Source organism: Vanellus vanellus (assembly GCF_965231255.1).
Source record: "Vanellus vanellus genome assembly, chromosome: 11".
In the NCBI taxonomy this organism is placed as follows: Eukaryota; Metazoa; Chordata; class Aves; order Charadriiformes; family Charadriidae; genus Vanellus; species Vanellus vanellus.
In genome coordinates, this window is record NC_138916.1 from 16,313,043 (window position 1) to 16,339,469 (window position 26,427).

At 41.8% G+C, this 26,427-nt stretch overlaps 1 protein-coding gene across 1 annotated transcript; it reads right to left on the reverse strand.

Moving 5' to 3' along the window:
* Positions 1–1,857: 1,857 nt before the first annotated feature.
* On the reverse strand, positions 1,858–26,427 carry ABHD2 (abhydrolase domain containing 2, acylglycerol lipase; the record flags this gene model as incomplete). Its single annotated transcript, XM_082488549.1, has 10 exons — positions 26,366–26,427; positions 25,285–25,485; positions 15,196–15,371; positions 13,445–13,612; positions 10,961–11,144; positions 7,198–7,290; positions 5,408–5,521; positions 4,047–4,116; positions 3,092–3,176; positions 1,858–2,054 (listed from the first exon to the last, which is right to left on the reverse strand). The coding sequence occupies exons 2-10, from the start codon at positions 25,476–25,478 to the stop codon at positions 1,858–1,860; spliced, it is 1,281 nt and encodes a 426-aa protein (XP_082344675.1). The 5' UTR covers positions 25,479–25,485; positions 26,366–26,427.

Consider the following 26,427-nt stretch of genomic DNA (forward strand, 5'->3'; position numbering starts at 1 on the left):
CTTGCTATACTTTTACTTGGTCACATCTTCTCTCTGGAAAAAAAAAAAAAAAAAAAAAGGAAACCTGGATCTACTAACAAGGAGAATGTGCAGATATCCACAGTTCACCACAACAGGCCAAGGTGTCTGGCCTAAGGCAAATGAAAGGAATTTCCTGATATGATAATGCACCTTTGCTACAATAGTTAATTATTGCTTTATTAAAACAAAAACTCACCTCTCCAACCTACTGAAGTTCAGGGACAGGACAGTCCAGAAGGCTTGTTCCCCTATATTACCAGACTGAAGTCTTGCAGCTTGTTTTGCCTTTAAACTATAGGCTAAAGTGCCTGGAACACAGACCAAGGCTGAAGCAATAAAGTGCTAATTGATGTGGGAAATGTGACAGGAAAAGAACTTCACTGGCACTATGGTAAAGAAGTCCTAAGGATGGATTAATGAGACTACAGTATTGACAGAACAAACAGTAAAAAAAATATTTTGACCACAAAGTTTCAGTCTCCACATTGTCACGGGACAACTTTCCTTCCAGGGGATAGACTAGAGTCTTTAATAACCATCTTGGCACAGACCATAACAGCCGCTTGAGGGAAAAGCACAAGTGAGTAGGCATCTTTCCTGCAAACAGCTTTCACACTTCACACATTAAACTAGAAGAGAATATCTGAGCGTGGAAAAGGAATGCAAGCAAGGAAGAGCCCAGTGTCTTACTGGAGCCAGCAAGCCTACAGTGTTTACGTAGATATGGAAGTAGTTAGCCATGCAAAGATATAATTTTAGTTGCACAGGGCTAGAGACATCCAGTTCCCCATCAACTGTAAGGCAAGTAGTGTCTGAAAACCATCTGATGCTTTGAAAGCTAAGGGGAAGAATTTTGGTATGTTTTATCCTGACATAAGAGGAGTAAGTAAATAAATACCTTCCCCCCCAACAAATTAATCCCTATCAGAGTACATAATTCTCTATTAAATATTCTTAAAAACAGATTGAGCTCAGAAAAAGATCCTGCATATTCTTAATCACTGGTTTCTGTTCGGAAGCCAGAGCCAGCTTTAAAAAAGCCCTGGGTCAAACAACAACAAAAAAAATCCAGTACTAAAAAGATGACTACATTTAAAAAGAGGCAAAGATGACAAGAAGGTGACTGATCTGGTCTTGGTGCGAGAACATGTTTACATAGAAACAGTAATTGGTATTGCCAGCCTGCAGCTTTTCTCTACTTGGGGTCCCAGCATAAAGATAGCCCCACCACAGATAGCTGAAGCATGGAGAAGTTAAGTATTTTTAAACTGATTCACTTATGTAAGTGCATTCCGAGGAACTAAAAGGCTTCCCTTGAGATGGTGCAAGGCTGGAACTCCACTTGCAGTCAAGCATCTGTTTTTCCAAGCCACATTTTAGTGACTTACAGACTGAACCACTCACTGGCTCGTGGCTTGATACAGGGTTTTTCTAGCACCAGGACAGAGGAGAACAGAATCATAGTTACTCTGTCATCTACACCTAAACAAAAGCTGCAGATCAAGTTTTTGATCAGCAGGTAAAGAGATTTTGACATTTGAAACTTCTGCTATATTAAAGCAAGCAGTCTTTAGCTCAATAACCTTGTAACAAGTCACAGTCAGCAATCTAATTCTTCAAGCAGAGCAGTAAATTACAAACCCAAGTGACTATATATGCAAAGATGCTCTGACCAGGTATTAACCTCTGCTCTAACTCCAACTTCAGAAGAAAATACTGTGATCAAACCCCAGCCATAGGATATTAAGGAGAATGGAAACCTGAAGCAGCAGGTGAGAGAACAAGATGTTCCCAAAGGGGGAGATACATTGAAGTGATCCAGAGTCTTTGCGTCAATTACTCCTGGCCAGATACAGCCTGCTCTGTGTCCGAGCAGTGAGACTTTGTCTTCTCCCACTGGCAGATGGCATTGGCATACTGTACCACCAGCTTATCCATCCAGGTAAGAGGTTCCGGGAATAGTACAGACCCCTCAAAAAATCCCAGGTGGCCTCCATGAAGGGGCAGCACATGCATGACATTTTCCCTTTTCTCTGTAAAACAAAATAAGGCAGAAAGTTCCAGAAGGTTAACATCTTGGAGCTGAGAATAAAACCATCTTAAGTTGTGATAATCAACCCTACCCTTGGCATAGCATCTGAATCAAAGGAGCAATCATGTGTAGGAAGCTGAAATTCACTAAACAAAGCCCAAGTCCAAAGCACATAACCGTACTGCGTCACACAACAGGACAGTCTGCAGGAGCCAATCCCAGCCAGTACAAGAAGGCTGTCCAAGAAATGCTGCTGGCTGGGCCCTTACAGCAATACCTGTATCGCCATAATAATGCTAATTCCTTAATGAATGAGCATCTTTAACTCATATACACTGGAACTATGACTGTTAGCATTGTATCGAGCTGTACTAAGCTCTGACAGTAAGTACATCAGCCACCTTGTTCCACATATACTGAGAAAATCCCTGCGCTTGCTTCTGTCTGGAAGCAACTGTGGATAAGTTCTCTGCTCACAGCTCTCACCCAGGAAAAGAATGCTTCCCTCCCTCATGCACCCACTATTTGTGCAACAAAGCAGCAGCCAGATCCCTCTTCTGAGCTTCTAAAGGTAATTTGCCTTTTTTTTTTTTCTTGGCTGAAGATAGACAGCTTGAAGAACTCCTTTCCTAGTCCAGTATCAAATGACACAGCCACACATGTGCACCCCTCCCTTTGTCAAAGGGGGCTGTTCATCAGTACTTGATTAAGACTATCACTATAATAGCCCACCTTTCTATTAAAGGTCAGTGAGGAATGAAGCATTCTACCATTCCAGAATGTAACCTGAATATAGCCTGCTGGCTATTAACACAAGCCAAAACAGCAGAAGGTCCCTGAAAGGACTCAAGTTCTTCCTGCTCAAGGTTAGCCTTGCTAGTTCTAGCAACTGGTGATTTAAAGAGGCTTACTACACCTCCCACAGGATTACAGATGTAAGGAGGCAAGTCAAGCTGCTTTGAAGTCATGGATCATGATGTGATAAGGAACCTGCAGGTACACAAATACGCACAGCTAGAAGAGACTGCTTCAACATACCTGAAAGAGCTCTTGGAATTGATAGAAGACTCTCATGCACAAGAGGGTCATCAGCAGCATTAACCAACAGGAGAGGAACGTAAATCTGCATTGAGAAACATGGCAGAACAGGAAAAAGAGACACACCAGTAAGGGGCTGATATTTGAATTTCAGTCTACCAACTGTAAAAGCATCTTAGATCAACACAATTAAGACATCTTATTTCAGAGTTGTCCTGTACCTGGAGAAGCATCAGAAAAGCAGAGTGTCAAAAATTAAGACTGGTGGATTTTCAGCGATGGAGTATTCTGCAGCACTTGATTTCTATTTTTTTTTTTTAAACTCAATTGTACGAAAGGGGCAGGGGTGCATCAAAGCAAATACAGATTGAATCACAGATTTTCCCCATTCTCAGAATTCAAATAGCCACACCCTTTTTTGCTCTGCATTGCTTTGCACATCAGTCAGCTAGTGCCAGCTCTGTAATGGACACCTTGGTTAAAGTCCAGGAAACTCCCTTGGAATGTCTCCATCCTCTGGCTCAGTAGATCAAGGAATTAATCTTCCAGTTCCACTTCTGCAAAACTTTAGTCTGCTACGCATCTGCCTGCCAGATAGCATCCCAAGTCTCTTCCACAGAATCTAGTAAGCCTTTCTTCCTTGAAACTGCAGGCTCTATGCCACCACCCATTTTCCACTTTATCCTCATACACTCAGAGCAGTTCAGCTGAATGCAGCTTTACCTAGATCACTTGGGTGTTACTACCTGTCAGAGTTATAAGCTCTTAGGAGCCCAGAGCATTTAGCCCTAGTATTAGAGGTAGCAAGAACTGAAATCCCCTTGTGTGCCCAATTATTTCTGAAAAATCCCAACTAAGACAGTTGTGTCTACGTATCAACAACAGAAACCACCAAGCATTTTCTCACCAGTAGGAAAATGAAGGTACAAGTGCAGTCTCTATTGCAAGAGCTTACCCTGTGCAAGTAATGCAGGCAGCTTTCTTCTTCATAGTATTCTTTCAGGGAACTATAGCCATGGAACTTCCTGAAATAGAGAAGACTAACATTGCAACCATCTGCTTCTAGTACCCATGTGACTCTTACTTTCAAGTGAGGACATATATGCAGAGATAGGAATGATGCCTCAGTTTTCACAGACAATGCTTTTTTCCTACCCAGTGTCTCTCCAAAACTCACCTTTGGCAGCACATGCCTTCATGCTTTCTGTGCTTACTCAAAACATTGTGATAGCACAGGCAAGTTAAACATGCAAGTTGAACTCTAGCAGCCTTCAGGGCATTTCTTTTAAAGTATCCCACTTCACTTAAGTAATTGTACATATGGAAGAAAGAAAGAGTTATGATCTTATTCACCTTTACCTGAAAGCCTTTTCAAATACAAACCCACCAGTTTATGAACCTCAAACACACTGGACAAAAGAGCCTGCCTACAAGCCACCCAGAATTCATTGTGGTTCCAGTTCTTTGCCAGATCATTTGCACTCCATCCCAAACCGAGAATTCAGCAAACCAATGCTCAAGTGCCTTTTTTTTTTTTTTTTTTTTTTTTTTTTGACATGAGACAACATAGCTGTTGGCCCAAACTAGAAAGGCCTCAGGGATGAGGGACAAGTGGGGAGATTTCCCTAAGAATGGCTGTTAAAAAGCAGCCAGCAAAATTCCCAGTCTGCCAAAACTGTTATAGGTGTATAGCTGACAGTTTACAGCTTCATTTTGGAAAGGTGTCAAAGTCTGAAAAGAACATGCCATGGTATGAACACTGCCACAAGTGCTATGTTGTTTTCAAGGACACAGGCAGTAACAGGCTACGGGTTAATAAGGTGGCGACCTTAGTTTAGGTGTTTGTATGACATAAAAAAAGGTTATAGTACGACATGTAAAAAAAGGTTATAGTATCTCAGCCAACCCTAACGTTTATGAAGAAGGCAGTAATTTTTTTTTTGGAGAACATTTTTTCAAAATTCAAGCAGGGCTAAAGGACATTCACGAGCAGTTCTGAGGTAATTTCTACATTCTGCACTTTTTTTGCTAGTGCTTGCAGGTAGAGCTGACCTCTTCCTACTAGACTGAAGGCTGCAGGTTCAGATGTTACTGATAAATAAATGCCTCCTGGATGATTTTACAGAAGCTGTGACTGTTGATAGTAACTTTTTCCTGGTAAGTTTTATTTAATGTGAAGGCAAGGAAGAAATTGAGGTTGTCAGCACTGTATTTCAGCAGATTCCTAGAGCCACAGAAAGGAGCATGCAAGAGCAACACTTGAATGAGAAGGTACTTTTAGAGTTCTACAGAGGATCAGAGACTCGCCCTTCATACCTCATAACGTTATCATCAATTTGCATAAGGGATGTTGCTGTATAGAGTTTGCTCAGGTCAGCATCTGACAGGCTTTGTGGCTTCTTCATGTTGTTATCTCCAAAGAGAACTTGCCTGAAAAAGTAACATCAAGAAAAACATCCAAATAACATAACAAGGGCAGCAAAGCCTTGTCCGTGTTCTAGGACAACTGAATTTACCAAGTCTGACAAGGTAAGACTAGAAGTGGGCTACACATACATGAGGCTTTCTTGGGAACACGCACAGCTTATTTCTTCACTTCCCTTTGCAGCAAGGCACAACAAAAACCCTAGCAGCCTCTTTATAGAACAAAATGTTTTCCTGTTATACTGAAAAACTGCACGAGGGGCCTCTAAAGAGAATCTTCCCAGAACAGACAGCGCTAAGGATATTTGGAACAGAGGCTGCATGTTAGAGGGAGGGTCCTTTGGCTTCAGACCAAACCTGTGGGTGGCTTGGGTGAGACCACTCACAGTCTGGGGCATAGCATCTCCATCACCATCTGCTCCTAAAGTCTCCCCAGCACAGATATTAGGTTAGCTCACACAGCAGAAATTACTTGGGGCATTACCTTAGCAGAAAGCTATTTACTACGGACACTTGTCATAATTAGTTATTGCCCTTGGGAGAGAATGTGTTTCTTCACCAGAACAAACTGCTCCCCTAACAAATAGAACAAAAGCCACAAGTTGGAAAGGGGTTTTTATTCCTTTTCAGAGGCAGCTGCAGGGCAGAGTAGGAGGGAGGCTAGTTTTGATTTGGGGGAGTTGCCTTAGATTAAAAGTGATTATGGAAAAAAGTTTAACAGGCTTGCCTTCCAAGCCAGCACTGGCTTTTTCTGGGTTATGAATTTAAGTACCTTTTAATCAGGGCTTACCTAACTTCACATGTTAAATTTGGTCAAGTTGTCTAAATATTTGTCAATCTGGAATGAATTATGTGAATCATCCTACATGTCAGCTACCCTAATTCCTTCTACAAGTGTTTCATACTGCACAGGAGTGAAAACAATGAAAAGTTTGCAAGTGACACAGGCTCTTAACTGGAATAGGTCTTAGATATTCCCCTCCTTTCCCCTTGAGTCAGGCAACTTCAAATATGCACAGATGAGGTACTTACACATTTATTGCCCTAGAAAGAAGTACGCAGAGAACCTTTTGATAGAGGAAAACACAACACTGAGCATGTCACCTGTTTAACACAAATTCCTTTGTTATGTTGGAGCCAATGAGCAGAACAGCAGCACAGGGATGCTACAAGTACAGTTGCGCTCCAGGAAAAGTAACACTAAGCATTTTGCTGACTACATGCTCTTTCTAGAGGAACAGCTAGAAGCCAGAGCTACAGTTTGACTATTTGCTCATTTGATAAACAGCAGCCTCGTACAGCAGATCTTGAAGATTAGTCCTACCTCAGGTAGGTGGCAGAACAAGAGGCTCCTTGAATAGGGAATTCTTTGGCTAGAAGTGAAACAGATGCAGAATACTCCTCTTTGAAGTCCAATTACAATATTTTCCTGTGCACATCTTGTTTATTCATTAAGCAAGTTTCCTCAGAAGGCAAAAAGACAAAAGCCTGCTTTCTTCTAACAAGATCACCAAAGCTTATTTGTATATTTTACAGTATATGAAAGAGATTGACATGGGCTCCCCTTCTCTGTCAGTTCATTTAAAGACCACGAAGCAATGAACTGCTGCATAATCTTCCAGGAATCCAATACTGCAATTGAGCCAATCAATACTATCAGTGTAAGTGATGTACTGTAGTACCTGTGAGAAAGGATGATCTTCTTCATGTTGTCTGCCATGAGGAAGTTATAAAATCTTCTACATTGATCCCACTGCATGAAGGTCTCCTGTGCCCTAGAAAAAACACAGTGCAGAACAATCAAAGCTGTTAATGGAGATCTCGAAAGATCAGATTAATACACTGTAACACCTTATGGCAGCCTACAGGCTATGTAAACAAATGTCCAGGCCTTCCCTGTCACAGCTTAACCTTTTCCAGGAAAGGACTTCCACTTCGATGAAGTTTGGTAGTATCAGAAAACAGATCTGCAGTCTCATTTCGCACAATGGAATTAGCAGTTTTGATCAGAGCATTTAAGAGCCATCAGTCAGGATGTGCAGCACTGACAAGAGGATTTTAGTATCCCTTTGCATAAATTGAATGTAATTTACCTAATGCAACTACCAAGGAAAGCACTAAAACCTGTTGCTGAACAAAGTGTTGTCTATTTGTGTATCTAGGTCTGCAGAAGAAATAATTTGTGCAGTTGTTTCCAATACATATAGACACTATTACTATTTTTGCTTCATTGGCAGGAATTATAGGAATAAATGCTAGTTGCAACTGCAAGTGGCACCCGAGTTGGTCTTTACCTATTCTCAAAGCAGAATAGCACTTCACAGCTTATCTATTGTTAAAAGAGAATTAAAGCCCTGCAGAGTTCTGTGAGGTCTGCCAGATACCAGCACTCCTTTGCTATGCAGGGTCATGGGCAGGTTATAGCTTTACTCTTACCAGGGTTTGCTGTTACTGAGGAAACACACTATCATTTACTGAGCAACACAAGAATGCTGGGAGCAGTTTCAGCTACTGAAGTACTCCTGCCATTTAAACATTCACATACCATGAGAACTACAGCATATTTAGCATGACCTCCCAAGCCACAACCTGCAAGACCCCTACCAGAGCAAATGCAAGCTATGCTTTCTTGTAGTAAGCCATGATGGAGTATGGATTTTTAAAAACAAAACAAAACACACTTCTGTATCTTTTTGTCTAGCCAGACTATACCTACCATGTTTATGCCAGGGCAGGGGAATGAAGGAAGACAAAGACGCACATTTCTTTCTTCACAACATATTTTCTAAGCAAGCCTATTAAGTTATTACAAAACATTTGAAGTTAGAGCTACTACATTTCCCTGCAGTTCCTGTGGTGTACAGTAGTACTCCTAATATGAAGGGCTACAAGCACTGAAAAAAGACAGCTTCTGGTATTTTGAGGACTGCACAGGTTTCAAAGCTGAGTTCTCTCCCCATAGCCTGTAGGTATGGTGAAGATGCATTCCACAAGATCAAGACGCAGAATCAAGCCTGTGCAGGCAGAGATCAAGGAACAGGGAGCCATGTCCCCATTCAGCCTCAGGGAACACATTCCCCAGAGTCTGTGTTAATTCATTAAACTAAGAGTCTCATATTCTTCTGGTAGATCCTAGTATTGCTGAGACTTTATTATGTCCAACTATGGAACTCATGCTTAATGCTCTGGAAAGGCTTTCACATTTCAGATCCCTGGTTCACCTTGCTCACGACCACATTTTTCCTTTACTTCCTAAAGTTATTTGGAGGATAAAGACTGTACAAGCTAATACAAAAAGAAAGTGGATTTGTAAACTAACTGGTCATGTCTACCATGGTAATCCACTTTCACATAGCCCAGAGGGATGAGACTAGTTATTTTAGCCTACCAGACCAAGCCCAGGAAGGCTAAGGCTTAACCATTCCACCTGGAGGCATTTTGTACCTCCTCCCTCACACTTCTACAACCAGGCCACAAGGCCCTCCCTATCCTGTTTTTTGCTTAGTAGATAATTACCAATGTTGCTTTCCCCTAGGTCTTCAGCTAGTTAGCATTTAAAGCAGAAGTAGATACTAGGCAGGGAGACACAAGACCTGAAAAGCCTTCCTGCTGATTACCCAGCAATGCATAGCAGATGTTTTGTGACCAGAGATTTGCTAGTAGATGTTTACCCAGCAGGTGGAGTCAAGAGCTCAGTAATACACACAACCCACTGAAGACCTGCATTAAACTCAAACAGCTGTTGTTTTTCCACACGAATATCCAAGTGGAGTATTGTTAAACAGGTTGTCCTTGCCCTGCTATTCTACCAGCACATCATGACATAGTACTACAGAAATCGCCTTAGAGAACAGCATTACTCACATCATTTTGGAGACCAGAAATACAATATTGCATAACTGCAGAAGATGAACGAAGTGGACAGCAGCCAGATGCGATCTTTGCAAACCCTGTCTGATGGCTGCAATTGAGGAGCTGACTTCAAAAGGGTGTTCTGTGCTCCATGCCAGAACCTCAAGACAACTAGACACATTTTACTTGAAACAAAAACAGAAAGACTGTTCCTGAAAGCATCTGTTCAGATTTTAAGGGTGTGAACTCATGGGAACCTAGCAGTAGATTATACATGCTTTTAGCAGTAGTCACATCTGATCTCAAAAGGGATTAGGTATGCTGGAATATTACTGACATGAATATCAAGCTTTTAGTCACATCTTAATGCTTCCAGAAAAGCTTCTTACTTTCACCTGTAAGAACTTAACTCATAAAAGGTGTCTTCAGACTACTTAGTATCAAACTGGTCCCTATACTGCAGGGCATCATCAGCATCAAGAGTTCCAGCTACCTCAACCAGGCTGGGAGGCCAAATTCCATAGCAAGCCCCTCACAGGGATGCCATAGTTTCACCATTTTTATCTGCCCAAAGGATCTTGACCCAAACACCCTAGTCTCAACAGCCCCTTTTGCCTTTCAAATAGTCTCAGGGCTCAAAAGTGCAGTTAAATTACTGTAAAGTCAGCTACACCTGAGTAGTTGTCCATATGTACAGCCAGTAAAAACTGAAAGCAGCGGCTTAGCCACTTGCACTGTTTTAATCTTCACTAATGGTGCATACATGGGAAGTTACTGCACATTAGTTGAGCCACCAGTTTTCAACCAGCAGTGCTGTACCCAGATCCTCCATCAGTAAATGCAAGTGTTAGCACTAGGTGGAGCTATTACAGCTCGTGTGAAGTGCTTCAGCCGTGGCTTACAGGTGGGGAACCACAGGTTAATATTTTAGGTAGACTTTAGGGACAAGTTGTCTTCTCCCCACCTTCCAAATTGTATAGCATGGTTGCAAGTACCTCTCCATCTCCTCAGCAGCCCACAGCCCTGTTTCAGTGACACACACTAAGCGGGGAACACGGACTGTAAGAGTGTATGAGCTGCGTCTCCTTCCAGTGTCTCAGGTAAGAGCTGCCAGATAAAACTGCACACTGAAACCAGAAAAGCTATTACAAACCAAGGGATACTTCTCACAGTGATGAGAAAGTGTAAACTATTGCCTGAAAACCTGGCATCATCTCAGCAGTTTGTCATGCTGCCCAGCCTGCCTGGTTAACTATACCAGGACTGCAGAGGGAATGCCTCATCTTAGGATGCTGCAGTAATGAGACAGTTAGGCCAGCTCACACACACAGACCAGAAGCTGCCAGCATGTACCTGGCCAGGTACAGAAAACTTATTTGCACTGTTGACAGAAAGCTTATTTGTGCTGCCAAAACAACAAAGCTTTGGCTGATTCTTCAGGGAGGTGGCATCCCACATGCTGCAGTCTGTCGGACCAGTTCTATGCAAGAGAAGCAACGCGCTCTCCACCGTGCCCTTCCACATGTACCCTGTCAGACATCTGCCCCTTCTCATACCCCCAGGAGACCAGCATGGAAAAGCCTCTAGACCTACCTCAGTGCACTGTATCCCTGGCACACGCTGACACAGCACAGGACTCGCTCCTGGTTGGCCTGGCTCTCTCCCAGGTATTTGCACACGATGTTTCCACCCAGGCTGAAGCCCACAACAACCAGCTGGGTCTGAGGGTAGGTCTTCTTGATGTAATTAACCATGGCACCAAATTCCCAGGTGCAACCTAAAAATAAGGATAAAGTCAAGAATCATCTTCTAACATACCTAGATTCCCACTTCAAGCTTCAGTTGTGTGCTTTAAGTTCAGCTTCTTACCTCTTTCTGACTTTTCAATAACCTTAAGTTTTTAAAAGCTCTGATTCACACGTGTTCATGTATCTGTTTTGCAAGTCCTGTGGACCTTAGTTCTGACAGGGTGCCCAAGTAAGATTAAATTAGCTTGCTTAAAAATCATGGCAACAGCTAATCTGACAATCCAAACTCTTCTTTCTAAAGCAGCTTAAGGAGTCCAACAACTTTGGCATTGACATTTCTATCTAAGAACACTGCACATCATTACTTTCCCAAGTTCAGAAGTGACAAACTTCCTTAAGTGGGGTGTCTGAAAAGCAGCTTGCTCCTTTGCTTGTGGCAAAACTGCCACAGATCCTTAAATCCATGCTAATGCAGGGACATGATGGAAATGCAGAGCTGGCTTGTCAGGACAGAGCTCTCAGTGGACTGTTGCAGAGCCTGACTAAGCAGGTGCTCTCTGGAAGCAGAGGGAAGGGTTTAAGCAGAGGCAGCTAGCCCTTTTTGACCACCAAAGAAGTAAAGATGCTGTAGCTTCCTAGAAGAGGTATGGGTATCCCCTCTTCAAGAGAAGAGGTAAGTGCTTCTATACAGATCTGTTCTGCTCTCAGCTAGCACTCATTTGCAGCCCACAGGCTGAGGGATCCAGCTTCTGGCTCAAGATAAATGCTGTATTGCTCTAGTTTCCTCTGGAAGAAGCCAGCAGTCAAAATACTTTAGTGTTTGACCTGCATGATTTGAGGGCAGCTGGCAACTATTTCAGAAATCCTAAACTAGAACAGCAACAGGTCAAGCTTGATGTAAAGATAAGAGGATTCAGTGAATCCCAAATTTAGGCTATTTGCTCCTCAACCAATATGTCAGGAGTCCAGCAAAAGCTAGAAGGCAACTAGGATATTTGGGTTGGAGGCAGAGTAAAGTCTGCTTATGGTCTTGCTGGCACTCCATTTAATAAGCAACTCCACCAAGTGATTTACTGTCTTACTCAAAGGAAGTGCTAGGCATTCCTTGCCCTTTCCAAGGCTATAAAAGACTCAGAAAGGTATGTCTCAAGAGCTGCACTACAGAATAACTCCCTAAGGTCTAAAGCAAAGCTCCATGGAAGAAAGCTCTCGATTTTTATAAAAAAAGTGAATACTTTAAGGAGGCCAAGCTTAGACAAGGTATGCTTGAAGCCATTAACAGCCTAGGACCTCAATACAAATTGAAGTATGTAGTATTCCTGAAGTGTTTTCCACTGAGGAGTGGATTTAATAACTGCAAAACAAGCAACAAAGAATTACAGCCTATTTGCCTGCCAGCCCCAGAATCTCAAAGAACAGTATTTCTATTTTGTCAATTCAACTGTTCAAGATGAACATTCAAACTGATAATCCAAACTCTTAGCAGTATCTTACTTATTTTTAAAAAAGAAAATGAAACTTAACTCCAGTCTGCTAAACCCACAATTTACTCATGACATAATGTACCTACAGACATTTGCAGTAAAGAGCGGCATGAGGACTCAAGTGAATCCAGGAACAAGAGGATCAGGTCACCGTCAAGGCGGCCACATTCTACCAAGATCACATTACTCACTAGCAGGGGAGTTAAGAACAGCTAGAGTCACCCTTAACACAGTTCCAAATACATTATTCCTTTTAACTTCTAGGTTAAGAAAGATTTCCATATACTCAAGGTAAAAGCCCAAAATCATGGCAGTTAAGCACTACCACTTCTGTAGCTGTACTGTCACAGTCTAGAATTGTTGCTGTTCCTTGACATTTGTTACATCCAGGGATCAATCCTCACGTGTCCCTCCTAGGATCAAAATGTACTTTCTGTATAGGCTGGTTCAAACTTATACTACATTTTACAAAGCCTCAGAAGTAGCATTTGTCCTTCAGAGCCAGATTTGTTTCACATTCCACTAAACCGACATTTCAGCATCTCTAAAATTATTTGAGCAGGCTCTTAGTAGACACAAGAACTATATTCAGAAGTTTTGTTTTCAAAAAACTGTCTCCTTGATTAGGATACATGTGTAAAAGCCAGGAGAAGAGACAAGGAAAAATGAATCCCAGCAGTAGCCTCCCCTCTTCCTCACACATAAGTTCAGTTTAGTTCCTAAGAACCGGTACAAGATTACCCTCATTCAGGTATGGCAGTTGTGTTATGCTGAAAGGAGGCTGATCAAGCCCTAAAAATTCCACTAGCTTGAAAATAAGTCCCCAGTTGCCATAAAGTACCTACCGTATGTGAACATTCGTGGAGAAGTGAGCTCAATATTTGGTAAGGCTCCCAAGTGATTCAGGACAGCACACCTGTACCCATTTTTCTGCGCATAGTCAACAAAAGTGCGGATATACTGCTTTTCACTGTGGTTAGCAATCCCAGGGCAGATTACCATCGTGACATCCTCTGTGCACAGAAAGAGAGGGAAGTTAAGTAAATGTCACTTCATGCAAATTAAGAGGTTCAGATAGTTTCCATTTCAGATCCATGGGAAACCATCTACTAGAAGCAAGCTAAAAATCCTATTCGTCTGCCAAAAATCCAGTACGGGACAGGAGACTAGCAGCTCTAGTGCTACAGATGTGAAAAAAGTAATTCATGCTATAGGAGATGAACAGTTTTCTAACTTCAGGGAAAACTGCCCAAACAGTTCTACGGGCACTGCCTAGAGACCAAGAGTAAATTCTTACCTTTGAAGGATGTTTTTGACGTTACACATGTTCTGCCTTCTGACAGCCTGTTGTGACTGCTAAGTGTGTGGAAGCTCTGGAGCCCAGCGCTTGTTCATGCACCAAGTAGACTGGCTATGCTATTTTTCCCTTATTTCCCTTCCGGAAGTGGGTGTAACAGATCATCAAAATGATGCTTTGCTAAGCACAGACATTCTGATCGACTGACATTAGCCACAAAGCAGATGATGGCTAATCTAATGATATTTGATCTGCTGACACTGTTCACTAGTTTAACAAGATTATAATTTCATCAACTGAGAAAGTAATTGTTGTAATTCAAGTAAGCACAGTAAATTACATTCAGGATTAGCATATGCTTTTCAAATGAGCTATCAGACTCTTTGCACTTATGTGCAAAGCTCTGACACTTAGCAGCTCTAGCCACTGAATTTTTGCCTCATCAGGAAAGCACTGCTCAGACTCTCTTCAGTGATACAGACAACAGCAACTGGTCTGGTGTAGCATTATACTATGAGGATCTCAATGCTGACATACTTAAGAAAACTTTTTCTGAAGGCCGAATGGGAAACATAAGCTCACAATGAAATCAGCTACTGCAGAGGTAAAGCGCACTTCTGAAGTCAAGCCACAGTAACTCAGTTTTAAATGTTGCTGTTAGTAGTACTAACAGTGCATTTGAAAGCTGACATTCACTCTGAATATACATACATGATGTCGTAAGGAATCACCATGATTTTCCACTTTTTCATGGAGTTCTCATCACATCTGGACTCCTTCATACTCTGTGCACATGGAGTTTGTTTCCATGCAGATCTTTAAATAGCTATTATTAGTAAAGACTACCACGAATCTGTTTTTCTAAGGGGGAGATAAGGTCTAGTTTCTTTTCCATACACAGCAGGCTATGAAGAACTCCACACTGCTAGTCTCTGCTTTATGTTCCCACAACCTTAACAGGTAAAGGACACTCCACAAGGCTTACCACCAGATTCTCTTTGCCAGCCTCTCACTTGAGGTACATGTTATGGAACATTTCTTCATGTCTTTAGCTCCCCAACCCTTGCAATAAACAGTTAATTACTGTAGTATGGTCTCTCCTGCTACCTGAGATATAGGTATACAGCAAGATGGCCTCACAGCCTCCACACATTGGTTAGTATTGCTTAGCAGCTCCTTTCCTTTGCCAGTATTTACATCTATCCTTTATGCTAAATCAAGTAGCCATGTCCTCATCCATGCACCAGAGCACAGAATCAAGGTTAGCAGCTAGATGCAGGCATCAGCTGTTTGACTGACCTCCAATGCAGTGCTCAGACTGTGGCTCAAAGAGATCAAAGGTGGCTGTTGCTCCATCTGGCATTGTGAGGTACTTGCGAAGTCCATACGGATGTGGCGATCTCACTCTCCCCATTTTTCCATAAAGGGCAGTCTGGATATGTCCACTCTTTCCCCAGATCAGGGGTGGAATGTACCTGAAAGAGGCGGTAGTTTAATTGTTTATCCCTCCTATGTTAACAAGCTTTTGTGAACAGATAAATACTCCCATGACAAGTCTCCCCCTTGCTATCAAGTATAGTAACAAATACAAAGTTGTTTTTGCTATGACTGAACTGGCAGCACTGATCTTTGCAGCCTTACGCAAGAAGAGAGAAGGATGTGCTCTCAAAGCTGGCAAATCAGCACTGATAGCAGCAGATGCCAAAATCTAGACATTCTTCTATATTGAAACATTACATGCACAAATGCTTCTCACCAAATATACAGAGGCCTCGTGCCTCAGTGAGATTGGGACAGCGTGTTGCTAGCCAACCAAACCGACTGCCAAAACCTGTAAAACGTTGTAAATCTGTTTTAATTGAAACATTGAAGCCTGCTGGGTTAAGCCACATGAACTTGTGTAAGCACTTGACCGTACAAGCCAGAGACAGAAACCACAGGATTCATAGCAAGTTCTAGAAGACTGAAAGCCCAAGACTTGCTCTTTGGGATGATTTGATACAGAACTGCTTTTCTCATTTAAATGAAGAACATGGTACGGGATGATTTTGCCACCCAAGCAGAGTTAGGTAAAGCTGGGACAGTTTTAAAAGGACCTGTCAGAGTTGGCCAAGCTCCACTGAATAGTAAACTATGTTTGTTTATCAAGGGCATATTAAATCTAGGTGACAAAGCAGATTGTCTCCCTTTTCGTGGCTTACTGGCCCTCAAAAAGAGACATGGGGGAAACACAGCTGTTAGCTGGAAGGGGTTAAAGGCTTGCTTACCATTTTTTTTTTAGTACAAGCAGAGCTGCAAGTGGTTTAACAGGAGACTTAGTATTGCCCACATGGTGGTGGTGGTAGGGCAGTCACCTGGCCACTCTGCAAAGGACAGACTAAGCCAATGCCTTGAAAAAGATACTTACATCAGCTCTCAACAGGAAAGCATGAATGATTTATTGTTTAGGAGAATAGCAGTCCCAGGGGACATGATTCCAATTAAGGAGCTATGGTCTCTGCTACACAGAGCAGGGTATCCAGAAGAAGCCTGAGAGCTGCTGACACCACCTTGGATCCTGAGGTATTAGGAACTCCCTCCCTGTTGTGTTTTTTAGGGCTTCCTGCAATTATTCCCTTCAACTTTGAGACCACACAAAGCAGAGGTCATGTTCTTTCACATTTTTCCCTGTTCACAGAAAACTAGCAGCTCAGGGCTCAGATTTATTATGTAAATCCATAATCCACTAGAACGTGGAAGAAACCTTGCCTTTGTGCACTGACACTACCTACTCACACAGCTGGACCTTCTTCCCCATGCCAGCTTTTAGATGTCATATCCACAACTCCCCGTTGTCTCTACACACTCCTCAAAAAACAACTACTTCTTAAAATAAGAACTATCTAGGCTTGTTTACCAAGACAAGAGCAGCAGTATGTTCTTACTCCCTGTTGTTTTCCCTTATCCATGATGGATATTTCTTACACAGCAGTTCATTGTACAGTTTCACTCAGTTTTTGCAAGTGCACTTCCCAGACCTAAAATAGATTTCCGTAGAAGTAGACAGCGCTTTAATAAAGGCTACAAAAGCTGCCAACTGATGCTTGTAACCTTGTAAATTAGCCCTCAGTGCATTTTGAATTTGATCACTCAATGATAAAGCTTTTCAAAGAATCTATGCAAGGCTAGTAGCACTATCTATCTTTTATCAGCCCAGCATCTCTGCACTGATATGTACTGCAGGTGGCTCTTGCCAGGTGCAATGTGCAGCAGGCCAGCCACGCAGAGATTCCCAACAATGATGGGGACTGTACAAGCTCATCCTTTTCAATTGCTAGGAGAGATGGAAAGCAGTCAGCGGGTACATTCTCACGATTCAAAGCAGACACGCATCAGGATAGTACAGTCAATATAAACAAGGCTGCACAAGAACTACAGACGGTTCTGCTCAAGTCACAGCTCCCTGCAGAGGGTTTTGAACAGCAACTAGTATGCCAGATGGAAGAGACACTGCTCTTCTACCATAAGAAAATGCAGCTAGCTTCACCCCAGTCATTTACTTTACGACCAGTTCAGATCAGTAGCCATACCCTACAGTAGGCTGTGCTTGACTGGCTTTTTGTCTTCTTTCACAGAAGTCCTTTGCAGATGGGTTTTGCTAGCAACATTTTTGAGGAGAGCTGTCAAATACAACCTATAATAAGAATTTTCAGCTCTTTTAGAAGAGACTCAGACGTCAACATTGTTGCATGGTTTCTAATCTTAAGTTAAGCATATGCATTAAAGTTTTGGTGACTGTTTCTATGAAATGCTTCCCAAATCAAAGATTATGCCAGGTAAAAACCAAAGTCTTACCCCTCAGGCTAACAGGAAAGCAAATTTTCCAGTTACAGCAGCTAAGTTATACAGCTGTGACTGATTACTGCTACTACCTTGATGAAAAAAAATAATCAAGGTTCTCTGCAAGGACCAATCCTTTCCTCATCTTTACCTACAGTTCAGTTTCCAGCTGTAAGTTACAGTCATCCAGTGGAATAGATGCAACAGCACATGCCACAGAATGCTGTTATAGAGGAAATTAAGAGTCTTCAAAGCCTCACCACTACTGCTATAGTTTAAATGAAGACAAATGGCTTCAAGCATACAGCAAGAGCACACTACTTAGCACAGCATGCCTCCTGTCAGGTCACAGCTGATTTCTTGGGGAAAAAAACCCCAAACCTGCCTTCAAATAACCTGGCTGGAAGCTACCTGATCTTCAGTAAGTCAAACCTTTACACTGCTTTTACATATGTGAACAGCACATGCAGGTTCATTGAGACGTTCTTCATTACAGGAAAGACTAAAATCAAGGCAGGAATCCCTGTGACTCCACCCATAATGATGGACAAATGCTACCTATGGGTTCCACATTTCCATCTGAAGGCTAGAACTGTGTGACATCCTACGGACAAGGGTGTATTCACTGCTTGCTCCCTTCAGAGTGCACAAGCTAGTGGTTTCAGAGGAGCCTATGGATCAAGCAAGTAAAATGCTCAGCTTATCTTTTGCGTTAACTCTAATCAGTTCTTTAAGCATTACACTGCCTGCAGCAAAGACATGCTAGTGTTAGTCACTCTGCATGTAACTACTCTTCTAGATAAATATTCAAAGGTCAAGTTCCAGCATGTGTAATGTGCATAGGACAGTACTCTGATGCAGAGATGTTACTTCCACTTAGTCACACTTAAGCACATTAAATATATTTCTGCAGTTTGCACTTAAAACCAAAGCAATTAAACTGCTACTCTAACACGTGCATATATTTCAGAGTTTAACTCACCTATCTTTTCTTTTGCCACTGGGCATCAGCCATTAAGCAATAGGCTTATGGTGAGATAGAGAGATAGATATCCTAAACTCTCTTAAGTATTCAGGCTCCAGGAGCCTGAACATCAAGACTTCAACAGGGAGGGGGAAAGAATTTACCCAGACTGCATAGATCTTGCATAATCAGTGAAAAACTAAGACAGATTAAAACTCACCAGACTGATGCAAAAAGCAGACAGCTACTAAAAATATTAAACTTCAATTTACCACGACAAGTTGCCAATCTAACCTACAACAAAGCACTACAAGGCCTTGACAATAACAAAGTGATGCCTCTGTGTCACTGCATTCCAGTAAAAGCTGTCCTCAGTCAATGGACAAGTTTGACTTTGCAAAGCATCCTCATAATCCATAGCACAATTGGGCATATGATCTGTTTGTCAGACTATTTCTGTTGACCCTCCATTCTGGCAACAGACAAATCTGTTTTTGAAACTCTTCAGATGAGTGACTTATATCTACATTTTTGAGACAAAGTCTACAAGAATTTCCAAGACCAAGTACTGAGCATAATAGCGCTACACTGTACAGGATTGAAGGACAAGATGTCTTCTTATCCAGGGTTTGTACGGATTTTCAGCTTGCTTTTACTAAAACCATACAAAGAGGAGGGCATAGAAAGAACTCTTCAGTCATGACTGTGCATGATACCACACTGGTGAGACACAAAACACTAGCCAGGAATTATGCAAGAGTCCTCACCCTCTGAAAAAGCAGCTCAGACAAGCTAAATTTTATTTAAGCTGTATTATGTGAAAAACAATTCCAGAGACATTTTCATACTCAATCCAGCTGAAAAACCTAACTATCCAGTGCTGACAGCAATATCTAACACAGATTGTTTTGCAATGAAGCCAACATTCCTCATGGCAAACAGCTGAAAAGAGATGCTCCTCTGAAAGAATCATCCCATAGGCAGAAGAACACATACTCAGGCTATTTTTCTTATGGCTTACCTTAAGAAAACAAGCTCAGCAGGGTGTGACACATGGAAACATGAGCTAGATAACATGCAGACTGAGCAACTAAGTGGTATCCAGTTTAAGGAGCATTCAAGCATTGCCCTTTAGATTTTATACTAAAGCTATCATTACTGCTAAATTTAACCATTTGTTTTCCAAACAAGGCCCCCCCACTCATAAAAGCAGGTGGCTTCCCTCTGGCATTGACATTAAGTAGAAACAGGGAAAGTGTTCAAAGACATGGCAGACTTCAAGTTCTCTATAATGCCTGCTATAAACCAAAGTGGTTTTGAAGAGCAGTGTACTGTAGAGATTACCCCAGTACAGCAAGTTTCACTATGCATTCCTCAGTGTGCCCTGTTCCAGCAAAGCTGCTCACAGATGTACGAAAGCCCAGGCACAGATACCATGTCTATAAGCTGCATCTCCAACATCCTGCAACAATGGTTTAGAGAAGACAAGAGTTAAGAGGGGAACAACAGTCAGGAAGACTTCTTGCCAAAGAGGTATAGCATGCCCACACAAGGATGAGGATGGTGTACCACAAGAGCACAGACAAGCAAGTACTGATAACACAGAAGATCTTAAGGCAAAGTTGTGTTGTATTGGAAACAAAAAACTCAGTTTCTGTGAAACAAGAATGGCTTCCCAGTTTGCTCCGGACCCAGAGGCTTTCAACTGACTCATTTCCCTGTTTTGATTTGGTCAGCTGCAATAGATATCAGGCACTCTGAGTAAAGACAAATATTTGAGACAGTTAAGTTGTGGCTTCCAGTAGCCAGTCCTGTAACTTCCAGTAACAGGATTCTGCAGCAGAAGGCAGACAGGAGAACAGGTCTGGGGATGCCAGTTACTTATTATGGAAGCTGACTTATATGGCAAAAGTATAGAGTTCAGTCTTAACTGGCTAAGTGAATTCACTGCCAGTTACATAAAGCTGTTCACAAATGCTAATTTTTTAGCTCCAAATACTGTGTTTCAGCTGTGCAGCACAGCCCCACATCTTGATAGCTGGCTGTCCACAACAGTGCCTGAGAGCAAGAGAATTCCCAAGTGTTTCACAAACATTCTCCTAGCATTTTAGTATTAAAAACAATTCCAACATGTGATCGTAGATTAAGTTTTAGTGGCTCTCAGGCAGCAGATTATGATTTTAGAGCACATACATCACCCAGTTTGCAGGAATTTAGGAAAGCAGCAGCTGTGTAAGCAGCTCACACAAAGCACATAAAAACCGTGCTATTTTTATTAGCAAGCATCAGCATTCAGGTCCTCAAAGATCTGAAGTGGAAGTTCAGCAACGGGCTTATTTCTGGAGCATTACTTCATTTCTCCTGAGGAGATTAACACTTTAAACATTAACTCTTACATCAGCTTTGACGTGCTGCTGTACACTGGATACTGATGGCAAGAAGGCAGTCTACAATTTGCCCACATCAGGGGACACCCTGAGAACTGCCACCTGCACTAAAACAGGCAACAGGTTATTTTTCCCCCTTTACAGAGCAGTTTCTAGGTATTTAAAGGATGCTTTACAAATCAAACCTTGTTTGAACCTTGTCCCTTATTTGATGCTAGGGAATGCAATTTGAACTCCAATCATGAAAGCCCATTTAAAAGTCTGCAGGGTTCAACCCTCTCCCTCCCAAATATGTATAAAGCAGCTTTTTTTTGGCATCAGTTCAGCCAGACTGTTCAGTTGTGATGAAAACACAGCAAATATGTAATGGCAAAAATTTAAAGCAGCTTATGGAGCTTCCATGTCCCCTGAGCCTCTGAAAAAGAAATTAACATAAGTGGAGTAGATGTGTTCGCTGCCCACAGAAGCTGGATGAAGTACACACCAGCCTTCTTGATTAAACCACCTCCTTCCCAACTTAGGTAGCTTTTATTTAGTAAGGTATTCATCACGCCCCTCCTAAACCTTCAGTGACTACAAGAAATATTCTAGTCAAAACAGGACATAAGTATGACAGGACATCTTACTTGCTGATGAGAGCTGGAGAACCCAAGACTGCTGCCAATGCCACAGCAGAGCATCTAGCAAGGACTCAGCTGCCCCTGAGGCTGCTTCTCTCCCCATGGTCAATGCTTCAACTTACCAATAGGGAGCTGCCACTCCTCTCTACCTCTCAACATGTTCACCTGCCAAAGCTTCATGAGTAGCACTGTTTAGTTTATTATTCTCCTGGAAGCGTTTCTCTCAGGGTAAAACACCAAGGAGTTGACAGGAATCAAACACTGTTTGCTATTAGATGGAAGAAGAGAACATTGAAAAGCTTGAAGCCAGTTTTTCTGCCTACTTGTCTCCTTGCATCTAGGAGAAGAGCAATGACAGTGCAAAAGTGTCTTCTGGCACCAGGCAGCCTGCTTATCCAGTACAGGTTACTGTGCAAACAAAGGATAAGAAGGATCTAGGCTGGATCTTTGACAGTGTTTACTAACAGGCTTGACAGTCTTCTCCCTCAATTTTTGAGGAGCTTGCCATTATTAATGATAAAAGTGTGCAGATGGCAAGGATAATTATTTTCGATAAGGATGACACTTGTGCTGTGGCTCTACAGGAACAAAGATACACACACACACACTTGATAGCCTAAGAAATTGGGAACAGCCAAAAAAAATCTCTAGCCCAGTACAGCAAGCACTGGCCAAATTTGTCTTCATGAATCAAAGAGCCAATGCTGCATTTCTACAGGAATAAGAGAGCAGATTGCAGACTTTCTGTACCAATTTGAAAGACAGGAAAAGACGACAGCTGCAGCCAGGGGTTAGGCCCAAGTACTTGAGGGCACCAGTAGCTGTGCTGATTTGCAAGAGCTTCCATGCAAGAAACAGTTATTTGAATAAAAAAAGTCTGATTATGCTACTCCACTTGGTAAGCTGAAGTACAGAGCTGGACAGAGTAGAGAAAGGGAAATAAAGAGGTAAGAAAACAAGCTCTACGAAGACACAGTCTATTGCTTACCAGTGTTTGATCGATATGTAGAAAGCTTCTAGCAGTTCAGAGAATTGCAAAAAGCAGTACTAACATCTGTAAGTACAAGGTACCTGGCACACAGCCAGCTTAGGCAGTTTTACTGTCCAAAGCTCTTAAACTATTCATCTACCACCACTTGGCTTACTGAATGACATGATGGTTACACGATGGTTACAACATATTGAGAAAGTCCATAGGTGAGGACAGTGCCATGAGGGGAAAATAAAATCCAAAAGTGTTTTTGCCGAGTATTTTTGAATAGCTGAACAGATAGAATAACTTCGCTTATTTCTGCTTTCTCCCCTCCACCCTGTTTTTTCCCAGCAATACCCTTACCCCTTCCTCCCTTAAATATAAAGGAGCTGAGCAAACCAGTTCTGAAAGCCAGTTCACAGCTGTACAGAAGAATTGGTCTTATAACAGATCTTACAACAAACCCAGTAGTGATATAACAAGGGATTACTGGGCTACTTATTTTGCTTTCATGATAGAATTTGAAAAGAGCTGCTTAATCAGCTTTCCTAACACTCTGAATAATTAGTAATCAAAGCTTTACAAGATTTTCCAGTGGAAAGCTGTTTTCACATAGATTTTTGCTAATTAGTCCTACAAACTATTTCATGCAAATTGCAGGAATTTAAATATATTTGTTCCCCTTTAGTCTCCAGGTGACTTTCATGCCTAAAACCAAGATTTCTTTGATTTTTTTTTTTAATTTCTGTATTGAAAGTTTGTGATAACATCACCAGAATAGCAAAAAGTCACATATACATCATCCTACAGAGTTGTCTTTTCTGTAAGCCCTTTCAATGCCCAACAGCAATTATATTCCTGTCTCCCCTAACACAGGTATAGAGGTAATAAGACTGAAAAACTACCTATTGACACATTTTGTTCTAGTTTGTTTCAGCTGAGTTTGTTTCCCTGGGTCATGCAAGCCTTTCAGGCAACGTTCTCCCCAAGAACCACATATTGGAAATAACTGCTACGGTTTTCAGAGAAGCTGGCAAGCCTGAGCTTTGAGCTGATCCAGAGAAAGCAAACAAACCTAGATTGCACGCTTAACACACCACTAGGGTTCTGCAAGAAGCTCCTCACTCCTGCAATTAATGCACAACAGATGTATTGCAATTTTTAGACATGTTCTTTGGGAATACTTTGTTCTCCAGCTGAGAAAGTCAGAAACATGGCTGTAATACAGTAGTGCTAGGAGCTTGTGCCATGAGAACAGAGCTGAAATAGAAGTAAAACGGACTCTGAATTAGCTTACAATTTGTTTCCAAAGATTAGCCTGATACTAATATGCCTTCAAGGCTAGTAATCAGCACAGCTTCATGCTTGCTCTTTCACTGACTAGGGACATGTCAATCCAGAGTGCCAACACAGAGATGACAAGCATCTAAGATACACTAAGGAGCTTCTAGTTACTCAGTATGTTTTAGGAAAGCAACTGCTTTGCACTCAAGTCACCAGCCATAATCAAGAATCCAGTTTCAATGCTCAGTTTCACCACACCCTTATGTTACTACCAAAGTCAGAGTGCATCAGGGAACCCTCTTTGGGCTCCAATTTAAAATGGATAATGCTTTGTTTCCTCTAAGAGTTTACAGATCCCATGGCCTAAGATCTTACACCTTATGTAATCAAGGCACCTAACACAGCACCACTAAAAGCCTCTCATCTCTCCTAGAATGACTATCATTGAGTCAGCTTGACTTTTGAGATCCAAAAGGAAGGTTCATGCAGCTGCACTGAGCGCTTACTAGATAATTGATGTATTTAGGGCTTCTAAATAGAACTTTCAAGTTTTCAAAGTGATTGCAGAAGAAAAATACTGTAATCAAAGTCCTTGTCCCTCCAAAGCCTCCTGAAATTGTAGTAAATGCTTCATATTATTGGTGAAGGTAAGGGCAGCTGCACTGATTCTGGAGGTCCTAGAATGGAAGGTCAAGGATCAGTCTGCTCAAATACACAGTTGACATAAGGTGAATTTGATAGTGGATTCAACAGGCTTAGAGCTGGCCAGTATGTCATTACTTTATTAAACTAGTTATGATGATGTGGTCTACCCAGTAATAGACTTCATTAGTCTTCAATCAACCTAAGGCACTTCAAATAAGAGTAGGCACTTTAAAACTAATAGCCATCTCTGTGTTCATTATAAGTGCCCAGACACACCATGATAACATTCCCTTCTGGTGAGCCCAAACAGATTTCTTCGCTAGTAGAAAGGAGAGTATATGAACAGGAACAAGTGCTGACTGCATTCATCCCCCCCCTCCCCCCCCCGGTTTCCACAGACAGTGGGCTATATAGTACTGGTATAGTACAGTATCAGTGTACAGATACTACACAGAAGCAGGGATGACTTTTTCCCTACGTCCATGGAGAGCCCTGCACAACAAGACTTGGTCCTAAATCCAGGTACCCGGGATACTGCAACGATGAAATGCTTCGCTTAGAACACGTTTATTTTCTCAAGAGAATCTCCTGATATCTTTTGCACCCAGGTTTAAGAAACACACCAGGCAGAAGAATGGTTAAGTGCAGCTCTTCTCCCTATAACACAGTCAACATGGAAAAACATATACTACTTACTCTTTGGTCAGAAGTGGGCAGGATTTGAGTAGAAACCGGGCCAAAGCAGAGTCCTGGTAAATGAGTTCAGGAGGGGCAGTTGGGCTTTTTAAATTCAAGCAGCGAACAATAACATAAAGAACAGCAGCAACCGCAGCTAACTTCACCCCATCGAACACTGCCGGCAGCTCAGGGGTTTCCAACATTGCACTCATTTTGAGCCTGAAGATAAAAAACAATATTAAAGCTTTTTGCAATCTACTGTTGGATATTAATATCAATTGTCATGTTAAATATAAGACTGACCAATTTAGTTGGCTGGCACAGTTAACACTGCTACAAAAATCCTAGCATATCAACTCAGACTAGCAACTTTTAAGATGAAAGAAGTTGATTCTGTACTGCTCTAAAAACCTTGACCACCACAAGAAATAGAAATTGGATGATTGGTTGGAAAGGAGATTTATTCTTAATCAGTGCTGCACTAGAATTGCAACAGTATCTCAGGTGTCAAACCCTACAGTCTGCAGTCAGTCGATACTTTCAGGATCTTGGCCAAGACCATCTGGCTCAAATAGAAGCTGAGTGAAAAGCCAGGCTATAAAGGCACATCAGCAGCTTTGGACACATGGTTCTTCCCAGATGTACAAGCCAGGCTTGAAAAGGAGAACTTGGAAGAACTACTGTGTTAGTTCCTCTGCCTGAATCTTGCAACTTCGTGATAATACTGGTATTATAATGCATATATAATAATGCATGCATTAAAGGTGGTCACTTCATGTATCAGAGTTCAGCATTTCTTTTAATTCACTGTAGTTCTGCAGCTGAAGGACAACTAGATTAGTATCTAATCTTTCAAGGGCTTCAGAGTAAAGGAAGTAGGGGAGGGGAGAGAATTAAAACCCCAATATAACAAAATCCTTTGAGCTTGAAATCAAATTCTTAAACTGATCCCGCTCCTTTTAGACATATGGTTTAAATAGCTGGCTGCATTTATTACAGGGACATTTCATCCATGTTGAAGGGACAGGTTTTTCCCTAGGTCTTTCCTCAGCCACATGGGTAACCCAAGTAAGATAGCAACTGATGACTCAAGTCTTACCAATTTCACTTTTTCTTCAAACTATAAATAATTGCCAGTCCTCAGTAGAATGGGCACTGTCT